The sequence below is a fragment of the Narcine bancroftii genome, chromosome 7 (genome assembly GCF_036971445.1).
Source record: "Narcine bancroftii isolate sNarBan1 chromosome 7, sNarBan1.hap1, whole genome shotgun sequence".
Lineage (NCBI taxonomy): Eukaryota > Metazoa > Chordata > Chondrichthyes > Torpediniformes > Narcinidae > Narcine > Narcine bancroftii.
This window is the reverse complement of record NC_091475.1, coordinates 42,607,135-42,627,879: the sequence shown is the minus strand read 5'-3', so window position 1 is coordinate 42,627,879 and position 20,745 is coordinate 42,607,135. Positions and strand designations below refer to the sequence as shown.

The window sequence follows — 20,745 nt, the reverse complement described above, 5'->3', positions numbered from 1 at the left end:
GCTTCTCAAATTGGAGGCCTGTGATTAGAGGAGTGCCTCAAAGATCCATGTTGGGACCATTATTGTTTGCTGTCTATGCATGTAGGCAGAGTTATAAAGAAAGATTTTGGTATCTTAGCCTTTATAAATCAAAGTATTGAGAATAGGTGTTGGGATGTTGTATTGAAGTTGTCTAAGACATTGGTGATGCCAAATTGGTGAGGATATCATTAAGATTGAAAAAGATTGAGAATATTTACTAGGATATTGCTGGGTCTTCAGGAGTTGAGCTACAGGGAAAGATTAAACAGGTCAGCACTTTATTCCTTGGAGTGAAGAAAAATGAGGGGAGATTTGATAGAGGTTTACAAGATTATGAGAGGTATGGACAGAGTGAATGCGAATAGGCTTTTTCCACTTAGATTGGGGGAGATAAATATGAGAGGTCATAGTTTTAAGATGAAAAGGAAAAGGTTGAGGTGGACATTTACTCCGAGAGTGGTTTGAGTATGTAATGAGCTGCCATATGATGTGGTTAATGCAGGCTCGATTGTGTGTTTTAAAAATGAATGGGATAGGTATGTGGATGAGATAGGCCTGGAGAGTTATGGAATGGGAGCAGGTCAATAATACTAGGGAGATGATGGTCAGCACAGACTAGAGGGGACAAATGGCCTGTTTTCTGTGCTGTAGTAATCTATGGTTCTAAATTTTGTACTGCCAAAGACAGCTGGTTTGAAACATTACTATTAGCTGTGCTTAGAAAATGGACAAAAATTTTAAGCATCAGATATCAAGTGAACATGACTGCAACTCAATTGACTGTTTATTTCGTCTTTACTAGCAAAGTTCATCAATAGCAATGGGAGGATGGGGGAAGTACAGCAACTGGAATCACTGTCACACAAAGAAAAATGGCTGCCTTGTCAGGTGCCTATCGTTTCAGCTGCCAATTCTTTCATAGTCTGCAGCGCATTGGCACAACCATCTTTAAAAGCTTCAACAACCTCTCTCAAGATGAGAAGTGAATTAATTGTTGATAAGAGTTTCATATTATTTGTGATTCAAGACAATGAAACGCATCAAGGACTGGGCAACACTTAGGCTTCAAATGATGAGTGGTAAGCAATGTTTGCACAATTGGTTAGGCAACGATTATCATCAGTAAGGGAATATTATAACTGTTTCCAATGGTAATGGTATCACCACTGCACTATTGATGTCACAGATGAGCAGAAAATTTGATTAGACAAACCACTTTAACTAGAAGAATACCTATGAGGAATGATATTCTATGACACATTAACCATCTCCCCATGCTTGCAAACCCTTTCCACCATTTACCAGTGACAAATTGAGAGAGTGATGTGATACTCTATACTGACCTTTTTGAAATATTCAAGAAGCTGAACACGATCTGAATAAAATATTATTTGATTGGCACCCACCTCCAATACTTTTAGCAACCAGAAGGAAGGTCTTTACCAAAAGCCCCATCAAGAGAAATCAATGGAAAGAAAAGTAGACGAATGAGAATCACTGCAGTACAAATGAAAATGACTGCAATTTTTAAATGCAAGGAAGGAATGCAATAACATCCAGAGTTCCTGCATTACATGCACCAGTTAAAAATGGTGCTTCAAGTGATGGACAATAAATGGTTGCCTGCCAGCAATCTCTGACACGTAAATTAATTTTTTAAAGTTCACAGAAACTACCAACAGGGAAGGGAGATTATTGATGGAAGAATGGCAAACTTTAGTCATTATACTTTTCACAATGGATTTCATAATCTAACCTAAACAGCTTCATGAAGTAGATCCACTGCCTCTAAATAATTACCGTATATACTTGTAATCACGAATACCGTGTAATAGTTGACCCCCCCCCCTTTTTTGGCCCCAAAATTGCATGCTTTCATATGATCCATGTAAAAGTTGACCACCACCTTTTTTTTGGCCCAGACTGCCCATCGATCCAAGCTTCTGATGCCCTGACTGCCCACCCATCTGAGCTCCTGGCACCCCAAACGCTGACTCACCACCCAGTCCCAGTCATCAGAGCTCCTGAAGCCTTGAACAATGCAGGTACTTCATTCATTTATTCAGGTGCCTTGCCATTCAGCATGGGCGATCATGTCTCTCTATCTGTCACGATCTCTGACCCCCTGAATTGCAGTTGTTGCCTCCCTGGCTCTCCTTCAGTGAAGGCTCCATCTTTGAGCTGAGACCGTAGTTGATGTTGAGTTCATGATTATACATGGGAAAAATAATGAAGTGGTTTCCCGTTGCCTTGTCAGTTGCAGTGTCCATACTGGATGGGTAACTCTGACCATTGATCAGCAAATTTATCTGCCCAGGGATTTTAATTTTACAACCATAAATTCCACTTTGTAGAATCTGCCTGTAAAAGCAATCCACCATCTGCAATCCATGGCTTCACGTGACCCTGATTGGAAGGCTAAACAGGTACTACACCTTGCCCAAGAGTGACCTATAGGCTATTGAACAGAAGGATTGCATTACAACTCCTTTTGCTGAGCAACTACGCAGCACCAACACTGCAGGTACTTTACTGCAGTCAAAAGTTTGACCCCTCTCCCAAAATTTGACCAGAAAAATTGGTCCAAAAAATCTGATTATTACACATATATAGCATATAAATGAAGAATCTTAAGGGGACAAAAAAAACAAAAAAAGTTAAGAGACAAAACATATTAATTGTTGAATTTATAAGTAATGCCACTGTGCCCATTTCTTTTTTGAAAATACAAGTAAGATCTTGATGAATAAAGGTTCCTTGTGAAATTTAATATTTTGTTTCCTTTTTTAATTGTACAATGGAACCCTGATTTAATGCATTCCGATTTAATGCAAATTCGGATATAACGCGATGAGTCATTTGACCCCTTAACGTCCAAGTTCCATTCTTTGAGATAGGACATTAAGCGAGCCCATTTTAAATGATGCAGTGCCAGGGATGGCCACCTGGGGCACAGTAGATGTTTAGAAAGTGGCATGTTCAAATGATTAAAGTACAATAATGTTTATCTTGGTGGGGAATACATCACATGGATGTAGGGGGGATGAAGTGTTGTGTGTTGCTGAGAATGGGGGGATGTGAGTGCAGCAACAAATGGGAGTTGGGAAGGGTGGAGAGTGATGGGGGTGAGTGTTGTTATAAATGGGAGGGGGAGTGGGGGTGGGTGGAAGTGAGTGCTGCCGCGAAAGGAGGGGGTTGGAGGGGTGAGTGCTGCTGAGAACAGAAGGTGGGGGGGTGAGTGCTGCCACGAATGGGGAGTTGGGGTGAGTGCTGCCATGAATGGAGGGTGGGGGTGAGTGTTGCCGCAAACAGGTGGGGTGGTGGTGGAGTTGCTGCCATGATTGTCATGTGTATACATTATACAGTAGTGAAACCCCGATTTATATAGCGATCCGATTTTTTGGATCTAAACCATCACTTTATAAGGGGGTTCCACTATATGTGTGTTTTTGTGTTCTGCCTAAAACAAGAGGTAATTATTTAGCAATTGAAATGAAGCAACTGGTCACCATAAAAGTATTAAATGATGTATTAAAATTTCACAAATCATAATGCCACATACAGAATTACTGTTCTACTCAAACATTTAATTAAGATCACAGCAAAAATAAAAGCTCCTCAATCCCTAAAATTTCCCCTTTTCCCCAAATCACTTATATTTTGTTAAATAGAACCATAGAACATTGCAGCACACAAAACAAGCCCTTCAGCCATTCTAGCCTGTGCCAAACTATTATTCTGTCGACTCCCCACTGACCTGCACCCATTCTATATCCCTCCCATCCATCCAATTTTTTCTTAAATGTTAAGACTGAGCCCACATTCGTCACTTTAGTTGGCAGCTCGTCCCACACCCCCACTATTCTCTGTGTTATGAAATTCCCTGAATTTTCAACATCCCAGCAACATCCTAGTAAATCTTCTTCGCACTTTCAATTTTATTGATATTGCTAAATTTTAATAATGAAAATTTAAGTTTGTTAAATTACTACAATCTTAAATGCAATTAAACTTTAGCAAAACAAAAAAAATCTACCAAGAAACAAATGACTATTACAAATCTTTCAATAAGTTCTTCAATAAGATGCAGGCTTGGCGGTATTTGACAATGAAGTTAATTTAAGAATCATTAAGCACAACACCACAATATGCAAAATATGATCCACCAACTGCATTAAAATATATAATCATTTTTAATGGACAGATCTAACTCCAAATTTATTGAAACATCAATTTATCACATTTTTGGTTAGAAGGCAAAACAAAAAGAGGACCAACCGTGGTTCATTTTAATAACATAAAATAAAAGTATTTTCATGCTCAGTAATGTCTACTGTGGTTTAATTATAGATTGATTTTTTTCAGACCAATTCCTATCAAATTAAGAAACCTGCATTTCCCTTCTAAATTTCCTGTCAAATGCAGTTCCTTTGCCTACCAACTCAATGTCAAAGACCTTGTTGTCCGAAGCTCGATTGCCAAATAGCATGTTGATGATATTTGCATTACTTTAGAGATCTGGGGGTATGTGGAGGAAGGGTAGAAAAGAGAGTAACATTTTAAACCAATGTGTATGCTGTGTGCAGAATGAAGCAACAGTGCTCATTGGTCATCTACTCCTAGTATTTTCATCCCAGCTTTTGCACAAGCTCAAAGGGTAAAAAGGGTCGAAGATCCACAAATGATAAAAGTCTAAATTTGTCATTTGCATTGGTAGATAAAGGTAACCATTCCAAACATTTTCAATAAAACAAAACCAAAAATGTTTCTATCAATTTCTCATGCATTGGTGACTTTGCTTCTAATAATGATGCTGGTAATAATAAAAATATCGGATTAGTTCCCAGAGAGGGAAAATAGCCAAATTTATTTCACAATGAACCTCATCAATTTGAGCACTATTTTTTACTACAACTTAAAATTTAAAACTCAAATATACATTTGCCAAAGCCCAAACAAATTCTGTATGATCAAATACTTGGTAAAGCTCATAAGTTATTTCTACCTTCTGTTTTTCCAATCAATGATTACATCATACCAGGTCCCATGAATATTAAACAATATTGTCCATTTTTACAATTAAAAGAAATTTGCTTGGTCACAAGAGGAGGAAGTTCTGATTAACTGATAGGAGCAGTTTACGATAGGCACTTACAGAGGGCTAGAAATGAGCATGTATCAACTTGAGTAACCTACAGCATGCAAGTATTTCTATCCATAATTTGAATATTTAATTTACTGGTATTCAAAGGCTAAATTTGATCACAAAACCACTTCAAAGTATCCTAGCAAAACTTAAATAAACAAACATCCAGTTAGAAGGACAAATAAATAGTTCAAACCTTTTTCCAGAAGATAATTCTGCTGACACCCAATAAAAGTTAAATTGCTCACTGCAGACATTCTACACTGCCACCATGATGCTATCAGACTCCCTTGAAAACAATTAAAAATAAAATGCTGGAGAAACAGCAGTTCAAAGAGCATACTTTATATAGCAAAGCCTGCCTACTTTTGCTCATACCTTGATGAAGGGCTCAGGCCCAAAACTTTGTGTCTTTATCTTTGCTGTGTAAAGTACGCTGTTTGACCTGCTGAGTTTCTCCAGCATTAGGTTTTTACATCAATCATGGTGTTTGCAGACTTTTGAGTTTTACTCCCTCGAAAACAAGGACCCTCTGGCTTATTGGCTCAGATGAGAATGTGCTGCATCTTCCCTCCCTTTCACATTTGACGTGTTTGCATGCAACTGAAGTGTCTTCTGAGCATCATTTTAAACTCTAACTCTATTAAACATGATCTGATTCTCATGTTCTGTCAAAACAAAATGACTGTTAATCAGAACCAAAGACCAGCCAAAATACTATGAACCAAATCTTAATTTATCAATTTTACAATACCTGTAATTTCCAAAACCAGCTTTTTGTTTTAAAAGTTATTTACTTTTTATACTCAAAATTAATTTCTGGAAAAAGCAAATATTTTGCTCTAGTTTTTAAAAAAAATGCTAAGATAAAAAAGAAAATTTAATGCAAGGGTATGATAACTCCCATAAAAATACACAGTTCAAATAATCATCCAATGCTCCTTCGGGGAAAAATTGTCATATCTTTTTGTTTCTGGGGGAAAAAATTAGTATCGCTAAAAGATACACCAATGACAGTTGGAAGGTCAGGGATGAGAATGTAAGTAATTACCTGGGTAACTCTCCCAACATGCAAATTTTCCAGTTTCAATATTATGACAATCTGGTTTTATGTTAAATTTCATTTAATGTGCACTATATTAGATGGGAAGAGTCTTAAGGCATTTTCAAGTCTTAAGGCATTTTCAAACACACATGATAATATATTTAGCATCCTACAAGTCTAAGAATACTGCAAAACAAAAAAAAAATCCTCCTTAACACAAAGCCTCTCCCCAATAAAAAAATAAATGTTCCCTTTAATTCATTTCCTTTTTTCTTCCTTTCAGGGTAGAAAAAATACATTCAGCAAATATTGAAATAAATTTGCATGCAATGTGAAAGACTCAAATAGATAAATTATCTGCTGTAAAAAATATGTATGAAGCAATGCAATGTGCATTTGTTTCCATTATGTTGGGTTATTTTTCCAAATACAATTTATTTTAAAGTTAATAAAACCAATACAAAAGCTCAAGAAATTTCAACTCCAGATTACATCAAGCATAAATATAGATCCCATGATCTTGGTACCATCTTTAAAAAAGTTACTTGAAACTTGCTCTGATCACTTCAGTCAAGTTCTCAGATCAAATTAATCTCTGTCATGACTTACTACCAATTTTGTCCATTATTAGGACCCTCTTTGAAGCTCACAAATAAACTTCTTGAAAAGGTTTTAAATACAAAATTGACTACTGATCCATAATAAACAGCTAAGTGGGTCTGTTCAGTTTTAATGAACATTTTATGTTACTTAAACCCTCTTTATGCACAAGGGTTTATCTAGATTCCAAGTAAATGTGATAAAGCCAATGTCACCTGCATTAATAAAACTCCTTTAAACTTCTGGCAAAACTCTTAATCAGTTAGCATTCCCAAATGTATCCAGAATATTTTAATGCAAATGACACTTTCAAAGGCATTGCTTGAAATAACTTGTTTACAGAAGATTTCATGTTCAATGTTGTAAAAATGATTTCACAGAAATGTAGAATGAAAGAATTCTTCTCAAAGCAATGTATACCTGTATCACCAATTGCACCACACACTTAGTCTCTGTACTCAATAATGTCTTAATAGTGCTTTTTGCCATCTTTTTTGAAGCACATTTTCTACGACTGCCACATCAAAAAATCTATCAGCATTCACTGTCGCGGCACTATAAATCTGGCAGCAACTTCAAAATTCAGATTCATGGGAAATCAGTTGAATTGAATTACCGGTAATGCTATCTGTCAATTCGTATTGATGTAAAAAACCTGAAAAAGTTATTCTTTATTTTCTTATTGAAGACTGACATCTTGGAAATCAATTACCACATTTGGATCACAAGTAAACATCTTAAATTACCGTATATACTCCTGTAATTGTCGAACTTTTGGACCACTTTTTGCGGCAAAAAAAAGGGACGTTGACTTTTATACGGGTCAAACTTTTAACCTCATGAGTACCTGTGTCATTCAAGGCATCGGGAGCTTGGATGGCCAGGTCCGGGTGGTAAGTTCATGGTTGGGGCGCCGGTATCTCAGATGGGTGGGTGGCTGGAATGAGGATCTGTGATCAGGAGTTCGAATGGGTGGCTATCAGGGTGAGGATCCGCGGTCAGAGAACTGGGAGCTTGGATAGGCGTGGCCAAAAGTAGGGGGATTGACTTTTACATGGGTCATACAAAAAACATCCAATTTTTAGGCCATAAAATGGTGGGGGGTAGGGACTATTACACAGTATCGACAATTATTTCGGTATATATGGTATTCTATTTATCAGAGCCAATTATAAAGTTCAATACTTGTAAACTCTTCAGGGCAAAGGCTCCCACATCCTAATAAAATCAATAAATTAATTTTCAGCTGAATGTCAACAACATGAACATTTCAGCAATGCAAGAATTGATAAGATATTAAACATTTAAATTAAATTAGAAAAATAACTTTTATTTGAAAGCAAACTTCATGACTTCAGGAAATCCCATTGTATCATAATCATTGTTGTAGCATCAGAGAAAATGATAAGCTATTCTCCTGATATTATAGCAAGAATTAAGGGTAATTTTGTGATATTTTGGTTGAGGTATAAAAATTGGCCAGGTGGTGATAAAATTTACACTTTCACATATTCTGCATCATTCAACAATACAAATTTTAGTTAAATATTCAAAAATATAAATATGTACATTTCAAAATTTAAAATTAAACAAAATTCAATTTAAAAACTTACCCCTATTTCCAGGTGGCTGGAGCCCATCTCCCGTCATACCACACCACCCGACTGGAAAAATATCACGAGAGTCATATTTGCACCAGTAATCGAATGCACCTCGCCAACCATCAAATGTTATAAAAATGTCATTTCCTTTCACTTCACTGATAGTTGCTGGACAAATCAGATGAGGGTTTTTCCGATCCACAGCTTCTAATTTCATCCCAACTTTGAAATGATTATGCTGTGGACTTGGAGGTTCCTCCAAGAGAAATTATATATTTTTTTAAAAAGTTATGCATTCATTTAAAGCTTTTACAAACAATACTGCATTACATTAATCATAAACAAATTTTGGTGCAAAAGGAAGTATCAAAGTTTAGCAGCCACTCTTCAGTAGTTTTGAATGTGCACTTAAATATTTTTCTAATTATGTTTGCAGATGAATGGCCAAGAATGTAATGCTGTTTCTTTTTAAAGAAATATGGAGTATAGGAAAGTTTTTAAGTTTAAAGGCTGGTTCTTCAATGGAAAATGTTCATTCCACAGATTTAGAAATATAACATTTCATACCTGTCCACAGTAATATTGTTCCATAAATACAATAAGCACACCCAAGTCCATCTTGCCATGACATCTTATAACCCCTTTCCTCACTCTAAAATGTTATTTAACTCATTTTAACTGCAGAACCAGGTGAACAGAAATTTCCTGCATCTGGAGGAAAGACAAAAACAGTACAACACCGATTATCTGAAATCGGATTCTTTATAATACTCATTTATCCAAAAATGATTTAAAATTTCAGATAAATGAGGATGTCAGAAACAAATGAGAAATCCTCACTTATCCAAATTTTTTATGGAGTGACATAGGTTGAAAAAAAATCCACCTGACATGAAATTAGAATGATGAATTGTCTTCATTTCAGGTAACTCCTTCCCCTCTCTCTTTCCATTTCTTCCTTACTTTCCCCCATTGACTTTTCTCTCCAACTTTCCCTCACAAACTGCGTGTCACCGTCTCCCAGCCGCAAGTGGTCGGAAGAATCCCTTGACCCGGCGTCACCAAGACCAAGGAGACTGGCCTCCTGGGCAGGAGCAGGGATGTTGGGCTCCTGGCAGGAGTGGGAACCATGTGCTCCCAGACAGGAGCGGGGCTTTGGTGGGGAGATGTCAGTGATTGGCGGTGGCCAGCATTTTTGGGGGGAAGAATTATACATTATTTTAATGCTTAAAAAGCCTTCCCTTGTTGTTTGTTGTTGTTTAAACACTCTTACAAGTGATTTGCTGTTGCTACTGGGCTGTTTTTAAAAAAGAACCAGTTATCCAAGAAAACCATTTATCCTACATAGGCCCAATCCTGACCATTTGTAACTTCATCCATATCTCAAGTAATAATCTAAATGTACCAAATGATTCACAATTTTTGCATGATATCTGACCAAGGTTGAGCTCAGTCTACATTTACATCACCAAGGTCAATTAAATTCACTTCCATAACAACAATCAACTCCAAACCAATCTTAGTTTATCAGCTATTGAAATCCTCATCCACGTCCAAGTCACTGCCAGACACTATTCCAATGCACATATGCCAGTCTTCTCTGGTTTATCCTTCTAAAACCAGAGGTCATCCAAAACTTAAGAGAAGCATAAAAACTTAAGTTGATGGAATCTTCAGCAAACTATGAAATCCCAGAGAAACCCACCAGATCAGGCAAAAAAGGAAAAGGCAGTAAATATTATATTTATGAATGGGGAAAGAAGTTGGAAGTAGGCTGAGAGGCGATAGGCGACAGAAGGCGAAAGAGGTGAAGAGACAGGAAGAGGAAATTAGAGAGAAAAGGAAGAACAAAAATAGCAGAGAAAAAATAGATATGAGGAAAAAGACGGGGGGGGGTGGGGGGGTTACCTATAATTATATAAATTGATGTACATGCCATTAGGTTTAAGGATGCTCAAGAAGAAAACATATTGCTCCTCAAATTTACATCTGGATCACCCTGACAGGACAGGCATGTCAGTGAGGGAATGGTGAAGATAAATGAAATGGGTGGTGATAGAAAGTTCATGCAGAGCACAGATGTCAGTAAAGTGGTCATCCAACTTGCATTTGGTCTCAATGATGTAGAGGAAGGCACACTGAGTACACTGAATGAAGTATACTAGGTTGGACAATATGCAGGTAAAGCTTTACCTCATCTGAAAAGTCTGTCTGTGGCCCTGGATGGAGGGGAGGAGAGAGATGTGAGGACAAGATATCTACTTTCTCTGCTTCTAGTGGAAAATGCCTAAGGGGGCAGAAGGGTGGGTGGGAAGAGTGAAACAGAGTTTCAGAGAGATTGATCCAAGTGAAAGGCCAAGAGGAGTAGACAGGGGAAGATCTGGTTGGTAGTGGGATCATGCAAAAGTTGGTATAAATCGTGGAGGATGAGAAGTCTGGTGGGGTGGAAAGAGAAGACCAGAGGGACTTCATCCTTGTTCTGCCTTGGGGGAGATGAGGTGAAAGTGAAAGTGCAAGAGATATACAGGTACAGATTTTTTCAATGACAGTGGAGTAGACACCACATTTATAAAATAATTTTTTTTCAGATATCCGGGAGTGGAAGGCCTCATGCTGGAAACTGATATGGCTGCAAATTGGGAGAAAGGGATGGCTTCCTTACAACAGACATATGGAAAGATGTATAATCCAGTAACAGTCCGTAGTTTGCAAAAGATGTCTGTGGATAATTTGTCTCCTGAGATGGAGACAAAAATCTAGGAAAAAGAAAGAGATTTCAGAAAAAGGGCAAAGTGGATGTTGGCAATGAACTAAATAAAATTGTAAAATTTTAAACAGGTACAAGAGGTAAAATATTTGTCAATGCAACATAGGAAGAGTTGGGGAGTGGTACCCAACTGGGATTAGAACTGGGACAGTTCCACATAGCCCAAATGTTTAGCATGTTGATCCAATGTTTCAATATTCAAATTGTTAACTTTGCTTTCAAATCATTCTATAGCTTACCTTCTACCATATTCAGTCATCTCTCCCAGCCCTAAAATTTTGGTCTGTTATTATTTATAAATGTAATTGTTCAACCACTGCACCTATACCATTCACTGAATTTAAATGCTTCTTTTTAAGGTCCCTTCTTAAAACTGGGCACTCTGCCTTGTGCACCCTGATCTGGTTAGATGCATTTTTGCTTTAAATCAAAAATAAAATGAAGATTTAATAAGATTTTCAATTCATTTTCACAGCTGAAAATAAGACATTATGGCAAGTTCTCCATATAACCGAGCGATGCATTTGGAAAGAAGAAACTACTCAAAAGATTAGATTAAATCACAACTTTAAATTTCAATTCATATCTTTCACCGTCACTTAGAATTATCGTGGATTGGCAGTATAGTCAATTACCTGAATCAGGGACTGAATTTGGGAGACAAGATTCATTGCTGCCATTTTATAGACCCTCAACTGAAAAAGTTGAAAGTAACAGCTACTATTAACGACATATTCTTTGATATTTTACCATTTTCTCCCAACTCCTAACTTTAACCTCTGGATTCAGCTGATAATTAAAATAATTTGGTCACAGATTTGCTTGGTTTTCTAAATTATCAAGCTCCCAATGTCCTTAGTTTGTCATCAAGTGAGATTTTCTGAATTTAAAGGCTTGTTAACTAAAGCACTGATATTCTTGGTGAAAATATTTAATGCACCTAATGGATTCCTGAAGCTGAGAAGTATTGCCAGCATCTTATCTCAAAATAAAATTTGTTTTGCTCCAAGAGGTGCTCTCTTCCAAAGTGCATGTCATTCTGCTCCCTGTCATATTGGATTAATGAAGTTGTTTATGACTCTACGTTTACAGCTCAAGTTAATTCACCAGCACAAGGATGAGCCAAGTATATCATTTCTACAGAGCACTTATAAATCTTTTGAATTTATCTTGCCATCATTATTTCTTACTGATCCATACTTGCAATCAAATCATGCTTCATCATACCATGAAACCCTAATGTACTGTATTCCTTTTCAAGTGTGATCTGTTACATCAGTAAACATGGGATATCTCTGGTACCGCAAATGGATTATGGCCAGATAATCTGTTAGAAGGTGATACCAGCAAATGGAAGAATTTTTCCACAGGCCACTGGAGGACCTCCCTGTTCTTCAAATATTGCAAAGAAATATTACATCCATCTCAGTAGGCTAAATTTAAATTTATTTCTAAGATGGCATCCAGTGCACTGAAAAGTCAACCCCTTCACTGATACATATATTTTGGGAGTGCCCCAATTTAGGAAGATTTTGGGAAAACATTTTCCAAACCTTATCAATGATTTTTAAGATCAAAATGGAACCATGCCCTTTAATTGCCTTGTTTAGTTTTTCTCGCGAATTGGATATACCTCTGTCTGCAACCCAGGAGAAAGTTTTAGCTTTTTATCATGTTGATAGCCAGACAAACAATTTTAATGAAATGAAACTTACTCATAGGGGGTATTTCTACTGAGCCAGGAAAAGTGCGGTGATGCGAGGTAATGCGAGATGAAGCGTGGTGATGCGTGGTGACACCTCGAATCTGGCTGCACTGTAAACACATCCGGTTGTGGCCAATGTGCGGTGATTCAGGGTGCTCCGGTGTCCTACTTTTGAGGTGGTTGATGCGAGGGACGACCTCGCAGTGGAAACATCGTGGGTGACTCACCGGAAGTCGCGATTTTTCACCCGCGGTTTTCGATTGCTCATCGGACTTCCTGGTCACCTCGCATCGCCCTGCATCACCTCGCATCGCCCTGAATCACCGCGTATTCATCGCTCGGTAGAAACAGTTCGGGTAGTCCTAAAATGCGCAGTGATGCGAGGGACAAAAAATCGCGGAGATGCGAGGTGTCCTTAGTATAAACACACACATACTCAGTGGTTACATGATATACTGTTCTATTTAAGCTTGGAGAAAATTAGATACAACATTAAAGATAGAAAGTTTCAATTTGAAAAGATATGGGGCCCATTCATAGAATGCTATCATGATTGGAAGATTTAAGAAGTTTGGTTGATACAGTGATTCTCTGTCTAGTGTCTGAAAGTCGCTATTTGATCTCTATCTTTACATTATTTTCTACAAGGTAATCTTGATTAGAGGGAAGGGATGGATCAGATTTAGTTTTAGGTTTGTTTTTTTTCTTTTTTGATTAACTTGTTAAATATGGTCATTGATCATTTCAATAAACTAGACAGAACTACCCTTTGTTTAGATTAAGGGATAGTCTAATGTAATTTTACTTATTTTCTATCCATATGTATATATGACCTGTTTTTGATTTAGTAAAGATTATGTATGTAGGATTTATAAGTTAAACTCAATAAAAATATTTTTAAAAGTGAACCCCTCTACATTTATTAGGAAAGTCTTCAACATGACTTAAAGGGTTTCCACATTTGTCTTTTCAATATTCTGACATTTTTTATTAACCTTTTAAGGTAATGCACTTCCTACAGGTACTCCCTGACATAAGTCCGTATTCCATTCTGGGCATCCAGTCGGATCTTGGAAATGGATGCATGTCAGAATTGCCCTATACCCTTTAATAGTTTGATAAATACAACATGGTGGCCACCAAGGCCAGCACTCGTGAAAGGTTGGCCACTGCCGTTATTTTCCACAGATAGGCCTGTAATCACATAATTTTTAGATTTTTAAAATTTATTTTCCCCCCTCTGAATTGGGTCAAAGCTCCCACGTTATCTCAGCGTGGCAGTGCCTTCGTGGTGAAGTTGCCGATTTTGTCATTGGAGCAGTGGAGCTGGGAGGACATCTGGCCTGCCGGCCGAATCCACCAAGGAGTGACAACCAGTGCTCAGCGATATTGCCAGAAGTTTAGTTTGGTTTGCATTTGCAGATTGCATGCAGCAGGAGTGAATGGAGAGAGGCAGATAGGAAGGAAGGGAAGGAGAGGGGAGGAGATGGAGGGAAACTAATGGAAATTGACCGGGGCAGACTGTGCTTGGGCACTGAGCTTCGAATATACATCTGCACCTGCAAGCGGCTGTCGTGGAATGGTCTCCACCTGGAGAACTGAATGGCATCCTTGGTGGAAGAGAGAGATGGGATCCAGAGGATCATCACTGGGGGGTGGGGGGGTAGAATATCTGTCATGTGTGCACATCGATTTTAGTTGCATAGGCCTTAAATCAGGGAGTAACTGTATTTTAAGAAAAGGCATGAAAATTTGTTTAAAATAGTTTACATCACTTCCATGGAAAACATCCATGTATAGTTTCCAGGGATGGGTTACACTCTTTCATGGAAAAGTAGCCTCTTGAGACCAGCATCACCAAATAATAAAATATGAAATCTAATTGTTTAATTGATGGTAGGACAATGTTGGTCACATCAATAAAAATTCTATAGATCCAGGCACTAGATAAAATGGCAATTGCTATTTTGTGCATTCTTTGTAAAGTACAGGTCTTACCTTTTTAAATATAGATGCTGGGGCCATTTCAGCTCCATTTAGTGTTCTCAACAGAAACATTGGCCAGGAGGAAGCATTCATTCTGAATCCTGTCCACTCATGTAAAACAAACACAAGTTAGACTTCAAACAGCACTGAAAACTGAAGATATATGGGAAAAATAGCCACTTCCAAGTTACACAACAAGGTTGTTAGTAACTGGGATTTTCCACCGTAAGTGGCTAAATAGTGATTTATTGAAAAAAAGCAAGCCATTTTGCTTGCCAGTTCACAGGTACAAATGATCAAAATTATGTAACATATTAAAGTACCTTGCATCATAAATAGAAAATCTAACAAAAGATGTTGGGAATAGCAAAATTAAGGTCCAATACCAGATAGAGTCCCACCTTTTCTCAAGTTGACCCCTGGTTTTTTACATGGACAATCAATAATTAGAAACATAGACCATAATAACAAACAAAAATTGCTCAAAAACTTTACAGCGAAAGGCTTTTATGTCGCAAATGGATTTGTGAACTTGCCCAAATTCTCATAACTTTGAGACACGTCAATTCTTATTTTGAAAATAAATTAAAATGTTAAAAATGCACATATAGTAGGAAGACAAATGGTATGTTGCTCTTTGTTGCAAAAAGATTTGAGGATTAGAAAGAAAAATACATTATTTGGAAAATCAAAGCAGAAGGAATAATGTGAAAATTGTTGGTTTGCCAGAAGGTATAGAAGGACAAGACCCTCTTCGTTTCTTTAAAGACTGATTTCTGCAAATATTAGGGCAAGAACTTTTCTCTGGGGGATTGGCACTGGAAAGAGCCCATAGAGCTTTAAGAATACCCTCAGCTGGTCAACCCGCGAGACCGGTAATAATTCGATGTCTGAGTTATTTGGATAGAGAAGCAATACTTCGACTTGCAGTATAAAATGCGAGACAACGACAAACCCCATTATTGATTCAGAATAGTAGCTTTTTTTACCTTGATCTGAGTCAAGATGTCATTCAAAATCGACGTTGATTTAATCCAGTTAAAGAAGTTTTGTGGCGTAAAGGTTATATATAAGTCTACTTTTCTCTACCCTGCAGTGTTGAAGGTCTTTTACGGAGACTATCAATTTCGGTTTTTTGAAACTGGTTGTGAAGCAATGATTTTTGCTGACTCATTGCCGGATATAAGAGGACAAAGACGTAGCTCACCATTATCTCCTAAATAAAAATTTGGTAGATCTGGAAATGGAAGAAATGGCAGAAATGGGAAAAATGGGAATGGAAAGAGTCCACCTCCTTCCAAATTGGGACCTTCGAGACTGGAGTCTTTTAGATGAGAAGAAGAATTTTCTTATTTTATTTTTTCTTTTATTATGATACTTGGATGTTACTGATTGTTTGGCTGGGGAGGGGAAGATTTGCATTAAGTTCTTTACTAGTCATCAGCCACTGGTGGTGTATCCACACCCAATTTTTGTTTAGGGGATTACTACCTTTTGGTAGTTTTTTTTTGGGGGGGGGGGATTTTTTTATTTTTTTTAAACTTTTTTCTTAGCTTTTAATTTGTGATTTTTTTAATTGGAGGGCCTTATATATGCTGATTTGAGTTTTTATATAAAGATATTATTGGTATTTAGTAATAATAGTAGATATGTCGAAGTTGAGGTTTGCTACTTTTAATGTTCGAGGATTAAATAGTAAGATTAAACATAACCGAGTCTTGGCGTATATTAAGAAAATGAAAATTGATATTGCCTTTTTACAAGAAACACATTTGAATGTGAAGGAAAGTATATTTGTATATTCTTCTTCATTTAATTAGAGCTAAAGGTGTAGCAATTTTGATACATAAAAATTTATCTTTTGAATTACAATCAATGGATGAAAAGGCAGGATGAATTGTAAGATTTTTAGTGAATTTTGGGCATTATATTTATGCTCCAAATGCAGATGATGAAGTATTTATTCAGATGCATTTTTGGGTCAAGCTAATGATAATATTTTAGGTGCTGGTGATTTTAATTGTGCTTTGGAACCTTTATTAGATAAATCTCCAAAGAAAGTTAAAAAATCCAAGATGGCAATCCAGGTCCAAGCATTGATGAAAGATCTTAATTTAGTAGATATTTGGAGATGTCTTAATCCGACAGAGAAAGATTTTTACTTTTATTCATCTAGACATGAATCGTTTTCAAGGATTGATTTCTTTTTAGTACTGGCACATTTACAAGGGAAAATACAACAAGCGGAATATAAAAGTAGGGTGATTTCAGATAATTCTCTGTTATATTTTACATATGAAACCTCTGAGAAAATTCAAATAGCTTATCGTTGGAGATTTAATGCAATGTTGTTAAAAATTACAGAATTTATTAATTTTTTGAAAAAACAAATTATTTTTTTTAAAGGAAATTCTAAATCTGTTCAAAGTAAGTTTGTATTATGGGATGCTATGAAAGCCTATTTGAGAGGACAAATAATTAGTTATACTTCTAAAATAAAAAAGAATCGATTAAATCAGAGTCTTTAATTAGAGAAACAGATCAATGAGTTAGAAAAGGAATTTCAGAAAGATGCTACAGAAGATCAGAAAATAGAATTATCTATGTTGAAACTGAAATATAATACTTTGCAATCTTATCAATTTGAATGTGTGATTAATAGGACTAAACAACAGTATTACGAATGGGGAGAGAAAGCACACAAGGTATTGGCGTGGCAATTGAAGAAAGAACAGATATCGAGGACTATTAATGCTGTTAGATGGAATTCTCTCGTTACTTATAAACCTCGTGAGATTAATGATGAATTTTATTCATTTTAAAAAGTTATATACATCTGAAGGAAAACAGGAAACTGGATCGACTGATTTTTTTAAATCACAGTTGAATTTACCGATATTAGAGGATGGAGATATATAGGAATTAGAATAACCATTTATTGATTCAGAAATTAAAATGGCTACGCTGGAAATGCCAAATGGTAAATCACCTGGTGATGATGGATTTTCAGTTGAATTTTATGAATTTTTTTATGATGATTTATCTACAGTGTTTGGGGATGTATTACGTCAAGTTGGAGAATATTATGATTTACCTGAGTCTTGTTCTAGTGCTTTAATTACAATAATTCCTAAAAAAGATAGAGATCCTTCGAAGGTATCTTCATATAGACCAATTTCGTTGTTAAATGTAGATTATAAAATAATAGCTAAAGTATTAGCGAATAGATTGGCTAAATTTTTACCAAAGTTGATACATATTGATCAAACAGGTTTTATAAAGAATAGATATGCTTCAGATAATATTTTGCAAGTGATTAGTTTGATTAATAGATTTCGACAATCTTTAGATCATCCGATGGTGATATCCTTAGATGCAGAAAAATAATTTGATAGGGTTGAATGGAATTTTTTGTTTAAAGTTTTGGAGAAATTTTGATCCTTCTTTTATTGGTTGGATTAGGGCTCTATATAGTAGCTAGAGTATTGACGAATGGCTTGATTTCATAATCTTTTAAGTTAACTCGATCAACTCGTCAAGGTTGTCCTTTATCACCAGCTTTGTTTGTGTTAGTGATTGAACCTTTAGTACAGTTGATAAGACAAAATACACAGATACAAGGTATGAAAGTTTTAGATGAGGAGTATAAAATTAATTTATTTGCTGATGATGTATTGGTGTATTTAACAAATCCAGCTCAGTTACTTTTGCATTTGAAGGAACGTTTAATATAATATGGATGTCTTTTTGGATATAAAGTTAATTGAGAAAAAAGTGAAATATTACCGGTAAGTGAAGGAGATTATTCAGTTTATAAGAATATTATTAATTTGAAGTGGACTGATCGAATTTAATATCTGGGTATAATTTTGAATGTTAATTATCAATCTTTATATATTATGCTCCGTTAATGAAAAAAATTAAAACTGATTTGATTAAATGGAAAGATTTACCTTTTAATTTAATGGGAAAGATAAATACAATTAAGATGAATATCTTTCCGCGTATACAATATTTGTTTCAATCTATTCCGTATTTACTTGATAAAATTTTTTACGAGATTTAAATAAAATGGTTAGGGAGTTTTTATGGAGGGGTAAATTTTCGAGAGTAGCTTTGAATAAATTAACTTGGAAATATGAATTAGGGGGATTACGTTTACCACATTTTCAAAATTATTATGAGGCAGCCCAACTTAAATTTATTAGTTCATTGATGGATTTGGTACGGCCTCCTAGTTGGGCTAAAATTGAAATGGCAAGTATTTCTGAATTTGAAATCATCAATTTTTGCTTAGGTGGAATATGAATTGTTACAACAATATAATGTGCCTATATTAAAACATTTAATGAAGTTATGGATAAAGAAAAATAAAATAAGCTCTAGGGGTAAATTATTGGCTTTGACTCCATTGTATAATAATCAACTTATTTCTTTTTCAATACATAATCAAAGTTTATTGCATTGGAGATTTAAAGGTGTGGAAAATTTGGGAGATTGTTTTAGAGAGGGTAAGTTTTTATCTTTTAATCAGATGAGGGAAGATTTTGGTATTGTTAAGAATTCTTTATTTCTTTATTATCAAATTTGATCTTTGGTAAAATGTATGTTTGGTAGAGATATGATTTACCTAAAATGACTAAATTTTAGACTTCTCTTATGAAGGAACCAGAGAAAGGTTATATTTTATTTATGTATCAAATATTACAGGATGGTATGGATAAAAAGGGTTGGGATAGATCTAAAATTAAATGGGAAGCGGATATTGGTTTTACTTTTTCTGAAGAGGATTGGTTAGATATCTGTTATGATAGTGTAACTAGATTGATAAATCCACATTATGCAATGATTAATTATAATTTTTTACATCAATTATATTTGACACCTGAAAATTTTTAAAAATATGGTTTTAATGAATCAGATTTGTGTTTTAGATGTGGTGATACGGTTGGAACTTTTTTTCATGCTGTTTGGTCATGTATACATATACAATCTTTTTGGAAGAAAATTCAATCGTTTTTAGAAAATCTGTATAAGATTAAAATAGTTTTAGATCCAACAGTATTTTTATTGGGTAGTTTGCAACCTCTGAAAGGCTTGGGATTAGATAAGTTTCCGCTTGCTTTTAGCTTTATCCGTAATGAAAAAATGTATTGCTAGTACGTTGGAAGATAGAAATATGATTGATATTAATAGATGGCATAATGAGATGAAATATTGTTTAATAATGGAAAAAATTACATATGTTTCACACGATAATTATAATTTTTTTAATTAATAAGTGATTGTTATACTCATAATATTTACATGTCAATTTATATTGATTAGATTTTAATATGTATATTTAACTTTTTTTAATATTCTTTCTTTTTTTCTTTTTTTATGGCTCTTCTTAGGAGAGTTGGCTGAAGGGGGGGTCTTTTCTTTTTTTATGTATATATTAAAAAAATATTCATGTTCATGTTTAATTGCTGTATATGTCATATATTGTTTTTTGAATGAATAAATAAAGTTTAAAAAAAAGAATTGCCAGCTGAACACTAAAAAGAACAACAAATAATCTGCAAATATTCTGAACGTTAGGCAACAAATCTGTCCATGAGGCCCACTGACATTTTATGTCTTGCATTGTTATCTTTTTTACTTTGCATTTTGTCACAGACATTGCCTTTTGTTTTCCTCTTTCCTCCTACTGCTTGCTTCGTGTTTCCTGCAGTATATAACTTCCTACAGTTCTGATAAAAACACATGATCCAAAATGTTTACTGATTTTCTCTTTGCAACTACTCCTTGACCTGCAAATTATTTCTAGTTACTTCATTCAAAGCTTGGGAGGAATGTGAAGTCCACTGATAAATGATGCTTTCATTCTAG

General features: G+C 35.5%; 1 protein-coding gene across 3 annotated transcripts in view; it reads right to left on the bottom strand.

Annotated features, from left to right (window-relative positions):
* scml2 (Scm polycomb group protein like 2) overlaps positions 1 to 20,745 on the bottom strand; it is a 111,546-nt gene that overhangs the window by 48,841 nt on the left and 41,960 nt on the right. For all 3 annotated transcript variants that reach the window (XM_069889843.1, XM_069889842.1, XM_069889844.1), the window contains 2 exons: positions 14,884 to 14,972; positions 8,426 to 8,669 (listed from right to left, as the gene is read on the bottom strand). In XM_069889843.1, coding sequence (XP_069745944.1) covers positions 8,426 to 8,669; positions 14,884 to 14,972 — 333 coding nt within the window. The remainder of the gene's footprint in view (positions 1 to 8,425; positions 8,670 to 14,883; positions 14,973 to 20,745) is intronic.